We start from the raw sequence: 13,351 nt of genomic DNA on the forward strand, positions 1-13,351 counted from the left end.
ATAAACTTGCGTTCTAAACTACTGAGAACACTATCTAAGGCTGCATCGAAAGATAACTTCGCATCTGATGCCATGTTGGATCCATAGATATAAACAAACTGCTTCGGTGTGTCGCATAGACATCGTCATCGTCTTGCTGCTCCCTCCCTGTTCTGTGATTGGTTCCCTTTTTTGAGGGGAAAATCTGGTCCATGGTGTCCAGGCTGCCTAGAAGCGGGAATAAAATTTCCTTGGGGAAACCCAGGCTACTCGCGATAAGTAAAGTCATTCCAAAAACCATGGCAACGGACGTTGGTGGGTTTCTGTACTGCATGCCAGCCACTGCACTGGCCATTATTATTAATAGAAGGAGATGTGTGTGTGTTTCCAAGCATTAATGGTAAGGAACGACCCTTATTATACTTGTGAGCGGCTCATATGAGGAGTTTCTGGGTGTTTCTCACTCAGATCTGCTCCGAGGTCTTGATTGTGGCATTTATTTGAGGTTTAGAGTCCAGTATTCCTGTAATTCTTTTGTCTTATATGAGTTTAATGAAGAACTCTGTCTCGTCTTCTGTCCAAACACACCTCATCATCTAAGTCAGGTGACCGGTAAATGCGCAAAAACTGTTTCCATTGCAGTTTTGCGAAATATTTCTTTTTTGAATTGCCTGAAAAAACCCCTCATGCGAGCATAAAAACTTTTTTGCGATAAATGGGAGATTTTGCGAAATTGACGTGTTTCCATTGGGTGTATTTTCAATTCGCAATTTCAATTTGCGCAATTTGAAGGGTAATGGAAAAGCAGCTAGTGTCGTATTCCTACAGGTATACGTGGATCAGCTGAGAGTCACTGATACGAGACGTTACGCTTGATTTCTATGCCATAAACACCATAAAAACGATGAGAGCTTCGGATCTTCCAATGTTTCTCTATGGTGCTGAAACCTAAAGATGTCAGAGTTCGGGTTCCCATGCAACTGATACTCAACTGCCATTGGCTGACCTGCGTTCGAGGGGAGGGGCTTACCGATCGTCAGCTCTCTCATGTGCTCAACATCCACCAACAACATAAGCACAAGCTCCACAGTGTTTCCCCTATAAATTTTTCCAGCAGCGGTGCTGTTACGTGCCGGAGGTTACCAAGCCGCTCGTGGGGGGTCCGGGGGCATGCACCCCCGGAAGATTTTTTTTTTTTAATTACCCCTTAAACCACGATTTCTGGCCAGTTTTGTGGATAGAAATGGACATTTTGAGACATACAAATTTGACATACCATCAACAGAAGGCATGATTATTGCAGCACGTACCTTGAACTGGTCACAAACAGGATTAGGACAGGATTATTGTTATTTGTTTTTCTTTTGTGTTAATTTTCAGCTGTAAGGTAGAAATTGATAGTGGAAAAATGTTCTTTTTTCTGTAACACACTTTAGCACTTAGATACATCATCATGTAACCAGTACTTTAATTTATTTTATCCTGTAGACATTTTGAACATTAAAATCCAAATTAAACTTTTCATTAGTTTAAAAGATGACTAGCTTGCATAGCCTATTTTACTTCACTAACCTCCAGTGATTAATCGCAATTGATCGCATTTCCCCCAAACTTGTAATCATCCATATTTAAATGTAGAATCACTAATTAAATAAAAACAACACACAAAAAAGGGGGGAAAAAGAAAAATGTCCACACAAATTGGACAGAAAATAGCCCTATATTAAAATATAAAACATCAATATATTATTCTTCATTCAGTTCTATGCAACTTTAACAGATTTATTTGTTGACTAGTTATCAAAATAAAGTAGTCATACAAAGCTATTATTACCAGAGCATGTGATCAGAGCAGGTCATTACCATTGTTGCCCAGCATGGCTATACCAGCTCAGTAAACAGAAGTCTACTACGTTATTTGACGTATTATTAATTTCACGTTATTTGAGCGGACTTTGCTTTTCCAGTGCATGATCGGTAGCCTACATGATCGGAGCGTTTGGGCCGTTAAGGAGCAGAACGCGCAGCGCAAACACAGAGCGGAACATTGAGCAGAGAGCGCAGTACGCGGACACACGCACGGAACGGAGAGCGCGGCGCAAACATGGAGCGGAAAAGACCCGCACGTTAAGTTACTAAACAAGCTGCGCGAGAATGAAACCTGATCGCCGAACACGGAGGGGCGGGACGGCATATTTTCCATAGACAGTAAAAAAAAATGGACACAGCGACCCCATTGACTTCAACGGAGAAAAGTTCGTACCGCATTCTCTGTCATTGCTATGCAACCATGAAGAGAGGCGCGCCTGAGAAAACGAGCGCGCCGCGTCGCTTCTATATGAGCGCGCTTGTCGCGCGCCCACATTTGAAATATTTGCATGTGAACGTGAAGTGAACGGCCCCTTATGGCAACGTGACATTAGCCTAATCAAAAATATTTCCATTTGCTCTTTCCTCCTTTGTCAACAAGTGGATTCAGAGCCATAACATTAACAGCGCCGCCGGTCGCCATGTTTCAGTGTTTTTAGGTGTGTAGTGAATGTCGTGATATTACTGATCATGTTAAGATTTTGCAGCGGCGCTGAAAATCCAGCGGCGGCGCTGCGCCGCTGCTTAATACATTGTAGGGGAAACACTGCTCCACTCTTCACCAGTCATGACCAAAAACACTGACATTAACAGAAATAAGTAAATAAAAAAACAACCTTTTAATGAAGTTATAATCCTGAAAGATAGGAATGGCTTGTGTTGCTGCATTTGGTATTGATAACATGCCAGCCATGCGCAGACATGTTCACTGAGTCATGTAACCCGACGTGACAGTCTCTGAATAATATTTCCACAGAGATATGCAAATACAGCGTGTCCTCTGCAGGGTGACAAAGGACTTTCACAGCCATGACTTATGACTCTCAGAAAAAGATTTCCAGCTTATGAAACAGGCATCAGTTAAGATAATCGACTGTGCGTTGTGTGTTAAAGGGCCAAGCACTGATTTCATCTGTATCACTTCTGATTACTCCTCTGACTGGGTCTCAACTCACAGCATGGCAAGTTTCAGGTCACGGTCTCCAACACTAGTGCCACCAATAGCTCAAATAACCGGCCCATTAAATACCAGATGTTTTTAAATACTGCACCAGATTGCTGTCAAAAAGCGACTTCATTTGCGAGATCACTCATCAGAAACGGTACCGGCACTGTTTGTGTGTAATGCATCAATTCACTGAAGTGACAAAGAATCTTTCTCTTATCAAATTATACTAAGCAGTTTCCTAAAATCATTCAGCTGTCTTCTGGATTATGCTTACAAATTAAATCCTGTTTTCGCAGCTATATTTACATTTATGCATTTGGCAGACGCTTTTATCCAAAGCGACTTACATTGCATTTCAAGGTACACATTTATATTCTTATCAGTTCTCGCTTTCCCTGGGAATCGAACCCATGACCTTGGCGTTGCAGGCGCCAGCGCTCTACTGTTTGAGCTCCAGGAAAGCATATGAAGCTGTATGTTTTATTGCTTTCATAAGTTGGACAGAAAATAACTGCATGGGGGTGTGAGCATATCTACTGTATTGTTTGAATCCTCTCCCAAACACAATCTGTTGACTTGAGAAATATCCTGTACTCTTAAAGTGACGTTCTATAAATACAACGTGAGAAATGACTTCTCAATCTGGTCAGTCAGCTTGTGTTTTCTCCTCGCAGCGTTAACTCATTTAGGTGCTGACTAGAGACTGATACGCATGCGACACATTTACAGTACCATGTGTTTTTCCCACTAAATGCTCATTTACAAAAACTGCTCTTTATTTCTGAGAGTTAATTCACGACTTACGATCTTCAGATAAGAACTGCAGTTCATTTATCTCAATCAGATCTGATCCAAAGAACTGTTTAATACTGTGAGACTTAGTCTAAATTTCTAATTGTACTAGTTCTTTTGTAGTAAAAGGTATTGGAAATACATTCAATTAACAATATTGTTCATGCATAGATATTAGCTTTTGAATTTAGTATTTTATATTATTATTATTTTCCATAGCAACCACCCAGAACAACCAAGCAACAGCCTAGCAACCACCCAGAACACCCTAGCAACTGCCTAGCAACTCCCTAGCAACCACCCAGAATACCTTGGAAACCGCCCAGAACACCATAGCAACCGCCTAGTAAAACCCTAGCAACCGTGCCCAATTTTGCCACTGCAAGCACCACACATTTTCTTCAGGAAATGTACATTCTATTTTATTAGCTGAGACCCAGAAAAAAAGAAAAAAAAAAGTGTTTTGAATTTAGTATTTTTTCATGTCATCACATTGTTTAGAGCATATGAAACAAATGGTAAAAAAGCATTTTTGAAAAAAAGATATTTTATTGATATGTTTTCCTCTGTAGTGACACCAGGACTCACACTAAAAACACATGAAATTACATGTATAGGAAAAAACAATGGGATTTTATTTTCATTCAGCAATCAATGTTTAGGTTTCAAGATTAGGGTTTTTATTAACCAAACTTTGTATAAAGATGATTCTCAACTATGTTAGTTTAAGTTATTTTGATGAATTGATACACCATTTTACTTTATGCAATCTGTGAGTAAAATGGCCACAAATTGGTTTTCCCATTCAATACAATGTATCTATAAACTGTATCTAATCTGCATATTAATGTGTTCTTGGGGCAACATGTAATGGAAAAAAATAAGTGTGATAATTGGAGTAATGATTGGCAACATTTTAATAATAATATCTAATATTTCATCTAATATTGATGTATAATTTCTTTCCCGATTCACTTGTTGTGTCTCCCAAAATGCCTGATAAACATGCCGTGAGTCCTGGTGTCTCTGCAGACGACATGTATGAAATCAATGCAATGTTCAATGCAAATCAATGCAACAGAAAGTCGTATTTTGATTAGAAACCCCATGACGTTTTCCTGAGATGTTGATTTATAAAATACAATTTGAAAAGTAGTCAGATTTTAAATGATAAAATACTATTATATTTCCATAAGAGTGCTTGAATTCTAATAATCAAAAAAACATCTAATTTATTTATTTAATTAATCATTTTAAGTTGCAAACATTATTTTGATGAGTTATGTTGGCAGCACTTTATTTTACAGTCCTGTTCTGCATACATATATTATGTACTTATTACAATAATTGCAATAACTGGGTAATAACTTGGTACTAACCCTGATCCTACCACTTAACCTAAGCTTAACCCCTGTAGTTACCTTATATTACCAGCACTTTCTTAGGTAAATACGCTGTAAGTGCACGTACTGTAAAATAAAGTGCAACCGTTGTGTTAATAAAATAATGTTGATCGACTTAAAGGTACAGTAAGCGATTTCTGAGAAACACTGTAGATATTTGAAGTCAGCCCAAAAACACACACACACACACACACACTCCCTTTATTGCTACACCCCCAAAGTGCAAGAATGGATGCATGCCTCTTCATCATAGCCAAAGCAAAATAATGATCTTTGAAAAATAAAGCGATCGAACAAAAACAAAACAACTCTGCAATATGCTTACAGTGTGTTGACGTGTGTGTGGTCATCATTGTGCTGAAGGCTGTGTGTTGCTCTATGAGCAATGTGTTTGTGTTTATGATTCAATTAACAGTATGTTCCTCTAACTTACCATCATTTCAATAGAAGATCGATGCAAACCATTGCATCATTTTTGTTTTTGTTGATCCAGAACATGTTTTCAGAGTGTAAACACAATGTATTCTGTGTCCTCAAAGCGACGGTTAAATGCCTCAAGATTCTCATCCCTGCTCAACTTCGGCCATCATTATTCAACATTATGATGTGTTTCTGATGGCCTGCTGATTTGGGTTTCTGAATTTTATGGACTGCGAGCCGTGAAAACTTTATTGGACCTAGGAATAATATAATTACACACCTCTGGAGAGTTATTCTCCAGTAATCTGACAGTGACGTACGACTGATCCCGCACAGTAATATCTGTGTGTCGCTCTGAATGTCCAACAGGTTTAGCGGTGGTTTCTGGAATAAAGCTAAAGCCTGTGCAGCAGACATATTATTGTTAACTCAAATTAAAAAAACTTTCATTTAACGTTGATGTACTAATATAACTAAAGCTAATAAATACAAATTAACCCCTTATTCTCTGGACCATTTTAATGGATTTCCGCCTGGTTTTGGCTTACCCAAATTGAAAAGCTTCCCATACACACATACTTCTTGTGTCATTTTTAAAGGAAACCCTTTCAATGTATTGTACCCTAACTTTACAATTACAATTACATTTTCAATTCATAGTGATGCAAAAGTGATGCATATGTACAGAAAATTAAGACTCTCAACCGGTGCCATATATATACGGTTATCGGTCCACTCTGACCTTTACATTTTGATAATGTCTTGATGACGTGTTTTTGGACCTGGTACCGGGTCTGAATAGAATTTCTTTTTTTTTTTTTTAAATGAATAAAAAAATGACAAAAAACACAATTAAAAGTACCAAAACTTTAACTAAAAAAAAAAAGTGAAATCAGAAAATACAAAAAAATTAAATGAATTCCAAAATTTTAAAGGGGTGGTTGATTATGATTTGAATTTTCTAGCTTTAGTTAGTGTGTAATGTTGCTGTTTGAGCATAAACAACATCTGCAAAGTTACAATGCTCAAAGTTCAGAGCAAAGGGAGATATTTGCTTTTACAGAAATCACTTTTTAAGGACTACAACAAACGGCTGGTAGAGACTACACCACATTCCTCCCGGGTTAGTGACATCACCAACCCTAGAATTTACATAAACCCCGCCCCCAGAACACGATTTATAGATTATCATGACAGAATATGCTAATCAATGACTAGAAGATAACTACACATCAGCTTCATAAATTCATCAACTAACCGTTCAGAAATGTCCTGTTGCTTCTACATGTTGTCACTTCCTCTTGAGTCTCTCCATCATTGTCTGACTTCAGTTTGAACATAAAAGGCTAAAAGTTTTTGAAATTTTCAGTGCATGTGTGTGTGAGGTAAAAGGACACAAGCTGTTGTAGCTCCGCCCCCTGTGCCGGGAGCAGCAGCTCATTTGCATTTAAAGGGACAGACACAAAACGGTGCGTTTTTGCTCACCCTCAAAAAGTGACAACTTTAACATGCGATATAAAAATATCTGTGGGGTATTTTGAGCTAAAACTTCACACACACACTCTGGGGACATCAGAGACTGATTTTACATCTTGTGAAAAGGGCATTATACCACCCCTTTAATATAAAATATAATAGTATTTCAATGATGCTAAAATACCACTGGTATGCAGCTGTTCATGAAAAACGTCCTAAAACTGCCGTAGATGGTGTGAAGACAATGTGGCGCTGAATTCAGCTTACATCCGCTCTCCACTCAAGACATATGGCCATGTACACACTGTAAAGTTTCAGGGGGGACAACCAGGTTTAAATAATGGAAGTCAATCTCCTAAACTATAATTATGTGAGTACAGAACACAACCCACTCCAGAAAATGCAATAACTGACACCGTCGCACCGTTATGACGGTGTCGATATCGTTATCGCGTGCCAGCCTCCCCCGGGTTTGAATCGGAGAGGATCGAGTATGACCGGTTACACATGCAGAAGAGACGCATTAAAACACATTATTAACAACTAGTTGTTCAGTTCAGTTCCGAACACACTGTGTCAAATCTTTGTAAATGCGGTTCCTGAGTTTGGTCGAAGAATGTGGTGTTCACTCCTGTGTATTACCGAGCTGTGTGTGTGCAGAACAGGATTAAGCACTAAAAGGTGGATCATGTGACGCCCGGAGGCAAAACAAGGCTTTCCTCCACTGCCCGCCAGTCATCTTTACCAGGTTTGCATCAGTAATAATGTAGTAAGACTGAATTTATACTGAATTTGATCTTTTAATATCACTGTTTTAGAACATTAAGGCACTTTAAAGGAGGGTTGCACCAATAATGATGAAGCGTCTCTTTAGCCAGGCGTCGGTTCACCCTCCGCTTTAGGAGGTTCTGCTGTTTTTACTGACTGAAATCCTGTGCATCAGCCCGATCTCATCAAATGTGTCCCTATAGCATTGTGTTTTATCATGCAATTTATACGCCAAAATTAGTTCTTACGTGCATATGATACACTTTATGGCGTGTAATACGCACGTACCCCACACTACGGGTTTACAGCGTATCATACACACCTTGCACGTAAAAACTTGCATATAAATTGCACGATAAATACAATGCATGCTCTAGAGACGCATTTCATGAGATCGGGTTGTGCATATAGATCACAAGTGCCCAAAACGTGCATCTTGTTCACATACTTTTGTGCTTGAAATGGAAAATTGATAGGGATAGAAGTGATAGAGCTATGATTGAAAACTATGAGTTGATAACTGATTTAGCTTCAGTGTGTGCGTGGCCTTTAATGCTGGTAACGCAGGGCTGATGGTGTACATCAGTACACGTTACAGACGCGTTTCGTCACGAGTTGTGCTGTAATGTGGATGTGACCGGAGTGATTGCTTTATTAGTTCAGGGCTGGGGACTGAGACCAACAAAACCATCCGAAACCTTCAATCCATTACAGATGGCCGTGACCCAGAGAGCCAGGCGAGGTGCTGTGCCTTATCGAATTCCCTTCCAATTAGAGTAGAAGCGAAGCAACTCCAGCTTTGCCTGGTGATATCATGTAATTCTCAGCAGTAACAAACCTCTGGTTGTGATTTCCGGCAAATGAATCCTGGCGGTTCAGCCTGAATGTGGCAGATCTTATTGTGCATTGTTTCTACCACAAAAGAGGTGTTTCTCACAAGCGCTCTCACGTCTGTCTTCTCGAGTGACCTTTTCGGCAGGCTGCCTGCGGCATGTTATTTATTTATGATTTGTGTGGAAGGCAAAAGGCTGTCAGCCGGCCCTGTTATCGTTTGGTCATCCACTCAAGTGTCTGGGTGGTTGGCGTTCAGAAACTGGGGCAGTCTGATTAATGTCAGCGTCTCGAAGCGAAACACACAGACATGACAACAAAGAGGACTCTCTGGGAGAGAGGGAAACTGAGATAACACACGCAGACGCGCGCATGAGAGGAAAAATCAAACATGCCATTGCATGTTTTGTTAAGTTTAGTCCGAAGCCAGGGAATAATTAGTCCCTACGGGCGAATCTGCATCTCATTTGCATATTTCTGACACTCTGGAGAGGCTGTCAACCACAGAGGATGGGAAACTTTCTCTTCGAATGATTTCTGTTAAGCTTTTGATCTGCCATACTTTTTACAAGGTGTAAATCCATAAAAGTAACTTTGCAAATGCAGCTCAAATCCGAATCAACTACACACTAAAGAGATGATTTAGCCTTAAACAAGAATTCTGGCATTATTTACTCGCCCTGACTCACTCATTTACTCACAAACTGTGTAATGTATCATGTTAATGTTGAAGTTAGAGACTGGGTTTGATTAATGCCTGCATCATAACACCCATCGTCATAAACCTGCGCTTGTGAAAAAGAAGTAATCATTGTTTAAATTTACATTCAATGCAACATTAGAGTGTGTTTTGAGCCACTAAGTGTCTTTATATGCAATTTCATAGTCTTTGGAATAAGGTTAAAGTGAACTGATGAATGTTCTGACAAGCGTTTATGGTAAACTCAAATATAGTTAAATTGCATTTCCATTGAAACTTACACGTCATATACAATATATTTGTAATGATTTTGCAATTTAGTACTTTAATTGAAGTACTTTAAATGTGCTTTAGTATGCAAGTCAACACATCCAATTAAGAGCATTTCTTTAAAGCATGACAAAAGATTATTAAAATTACTAAATATACTTTTTAAAAGTGAAGAAATATAGTCATGAAAGTGTACACGTGAGTTTGCTAGCTATGCTATCTCTCAGACAATCATTTCATTCAAATAAAAAGGCCACAATGACGTGCAAAGGTCATTTCTGATTTGGCAATGTCAAAGCGTGCTCTACAATCAATACAGAAAACAAATCATTACTGTTATACAGAACAACAACCAGAGACACACAACAGCCAATCTGATGCCTACATCCAACACACACAAAACTCTCTGATGGCAGAAACAAACCAACCAAAAAAACACGCCTTTATGTGTTAATCTAACTAACAAAGAGACTCACTACACACTTGCATACACTGTATGTATACACATGCAGTATATAATTATAAGCTTTAAGGTATATCTTAAAGAATCAGCCCATCCTAACCACAGGCTCTACTCTTCACCACAGTGGAAACCCATGTAAAACATGACAGAAACCCCTATAAATCTCAACAACACATCTGTCCCTACTTAGATCCCTAAAGCCCAAAGTATGCTGTGGTTTTCCCAACGGACAATGCCACAAAACATCAGAAGCCGAAGCTGAATTCAACTAAAACACCCCAAACTCTTGGAAAAGGGTTCAGTGGGATTCTCTATAGATCCCGATAGGGTTCTTAGCTCAATTTTAAAGAACCTTTTATGCCAAAAAGGTTCTAAAAGAGTTAAAGTATGTATGAGTATAACGTATGTTTATGAGCTGTTTAATTCATAAAAATGCATTTTTTTAAATAAATGTACATTTTAAATGATTGAATTAAAACTAAATCCATAAATCCCATGATGGGAACCCTTAAACGGTTCAATATAAGAACCTTTTCAAGAGTGTGAACTAATGCACAAACTCAATGCAAACACAGCATTTAGCAGTTCTGTTACTGGTTTAACAACAGGAACATCAGAAATATGAGGTTTGGACTTACTTGGCTTGACTTTATTTTCAACTCCTCCATATTGCTGCAAAAGAAAAGGGAGAAAAAATCAATACGCAATCCATAACTGTGGGCTTTATTCCCAAAAAAGAGCCAGAAAAACAGAAAATGTAAAACAGAAATAGTAAAATATTTATATTTTTATATTTTTATTGTAAACCAGATAGACAGAAACGTTAAGATATGTGGACTAAATCACCAGGAAGAAGTCTGTAATTTCACCAGAAGATACAGTTATGACATTTTGATTACAAATAAAAGGTTAAAACATAAAATAAATTAAATATATATATATATATATATATATATATATATATATAATTTTATTTTGTATTTTTTATGTTTTAACTAATCACAATAAGATAAATAACATGCATTTAGAAAATTGTTACGGATGTCCAGATCCGATCATGTGATCGGATATCAGGCCCGATCACGTGGTTTCAGACTCGATCGGAATCGGACGTTACCTCCCGATCAGGACTCGGATATATATTCTCATTATTTTTTAACACATCTATAGTTATGCGGTGGCACAGAGTTGGACCCTTTTGACTCCACACAGAAACACGTGCGGCATCACTTTGTTGCAGAGACGCTATTGGTTAAATGCCGGCAAAGTAGAACACGGAAGCAGCTTGAAGCTGAAAGCGCGAGTATGTCTGCGGTCTGGAGGTATTCTGTGGCTGCTGTTGCAACCCAGTATCTCAGTGCCCCCTGCAGCTCTGTGGACAGTGAGAGACTTTTTAGTGAGGTTGGAAACGTCCTTGATGAGAACAGAAACAGGCTCAAACCTGACAAGGTAGAGATGTTAGTTTTCATTAAGAAAAACATACATTTCCTTCTGTGAAACTTACTACTGTGATGACAGTAAGAGGAGTGCAGTTCCTAAAAGCACATTACTGGCTTTGCAAACACTATGGCACTTTTATTTTCGCTCTAGATGTGTAAAACAAAGTGAAAAACAAGTGTAAAAACAAGTGAAAGCGCGGGCGCGCCGCTGTCTCAGCTTCTTTCCACAAGGCAAGCGCTTGCTCTCGGTGGCGTCTGTTGTTGCTATGCAACCATGAACTGCGCTCTCCATGATGACAAGGAAGTATCAGCAAAAGATGAATTGATTTCTAGCCCTTGCATTAGCTTTACTACTAGATATATTTATGAAAATGAAAAATAATAAGGCGCCCTGTACAGCTATGATCAGCTGTTCGGCCGAGCATTCAATGTTGTTACGCTGCGAGCTGATCAGTTGGTTCGTTGCTGCCGCGCTCTATCACTCGCACACCGTAAAGAGCAAAATGTTTTTTTAATGTTTCAGTTTCTTGATTAAAATGACATAATTTGGAAGCGGATAATTTCTTCACAAACAGCTCAAGACTCAAAATGTTAGAATGCTGCACCTACACTCGATAGTGTGAATAAGATCAGCAACGCAGACCACTGCACTGATAGCGTGAAACATACGATCTGTATATAGCCAGGGCTCAGCGGAAGACAGAGAATGCCGGTCCAGCGCTGATTTAGGAATTAAATTCGTATGTATTATAGAAGTATCGGATCGGGACTCGGTATCGGTAGATACTCAAAATCAAATGACTCGGACTCGGACTCGAGGGCAAAAAAACCTGATCGGGACATCCCTAAAAATTGTCATTTCATTCTTACTTTAAAGGACATCATTCTGCATCTAAGATGTGCATAAGTGCTTTTGTTCAACAATCCATCCAATCAGCAACTGAATGATTGTTTTCTTTTATATATATATATATATATGTATGATATAGTGTGCTGTATCAGTCCAACAGTTACAATGCCATTTTAATGCACAGTTTTAAATGATACAATAGTTGCACGCCGAGGCGTTCCCCATAGCACTGACATCAGTCTTACAACAGACGTTACAGTCGTAACCAGAGACGTTTCCCTGAACTCCTCACATCAAGCTACCGAATGACTACAAATTACTTGGAATATAGAGCAAAAAACTACAATGTAGTGAAAAGCTAACATAGACTGAGATTGAGAAGGATTTATATGAAACGCCTGCAAGAAACGTTCAAATGATCAGATGTTCGTTGAACAAAAATATGTCAAAGTTACAATCGTTGGGTTTCATTAATAGTTTTTCGACCATGAAAAGACATCAGTTTTTCATCGTGGTGTTGTATAAATGAATCTGATTGAGAAAATGAAGTGAAAATGATGTTTTAATCATCTGTTGGGACCCTTTATTGTTTCAACCCAGAATGGTTAAGAATGTGATAACACTGAAAGCCTTTAGTTATCACTTTAGATAAGAGTTTTGTTTCCAGGCGAACACACACACACATTCCACTCAAACGGAAACAATGGACTGACGAACATAATAACTCTTCTGATTTTGATAAATGAGGACATATTGATGAGTCTGTGACATGGTTTCCGACATAATTCAAAAGTGATTGAAAAACTGCAGAGATAGCAGGACAGGTCGGGTCACGGACAGTGGAACAACATAAATAGATGTTTAATTATTTCTTATTGAAATTAAAGTTCTCATAATGTGAAATTACAAATAAACAACAAAAT

The 13,351-nt window shown here is 38.6% G+C and overlaps 1 protein-coding gene across 2 annotated transcripts in view; it reads right to left on the reverse strand.

The window, feature by feature from the left end:
* Positions 1–13,351, reverse strand: part of fstl4 (follistatin-like 4) — a 233,319-nt gene that overhangs the window by 198,232 nt on the left and 21,736 nt on the right. For both annotated transcript variants that reach the window (XM_079847136.1, XM_079847135.1), the window contains exon 3: positions 10,778–10,811. In XM_079847136.1, the coding sequence (XP_079703262.1) occupies positions 10,778–10,811 (34 nt within the window). The remainder of the gene's footprint in view (positions 1–10,777; positions 10,812–13,351) is intronic.

The sequence above is a fragment of the Squalius cephalus genome, assembly GCF_949319135.1.
Source record: "Squalius cephalus genome assembly, chromosome: 17".
Taxonomy (NCBI): domain Eukaryota; kingdom Metazoa; phylum Chordata; class Actinopteri; order Cypriniformes; family Leuciscidae; genus Squalius; species Squalius cephalus.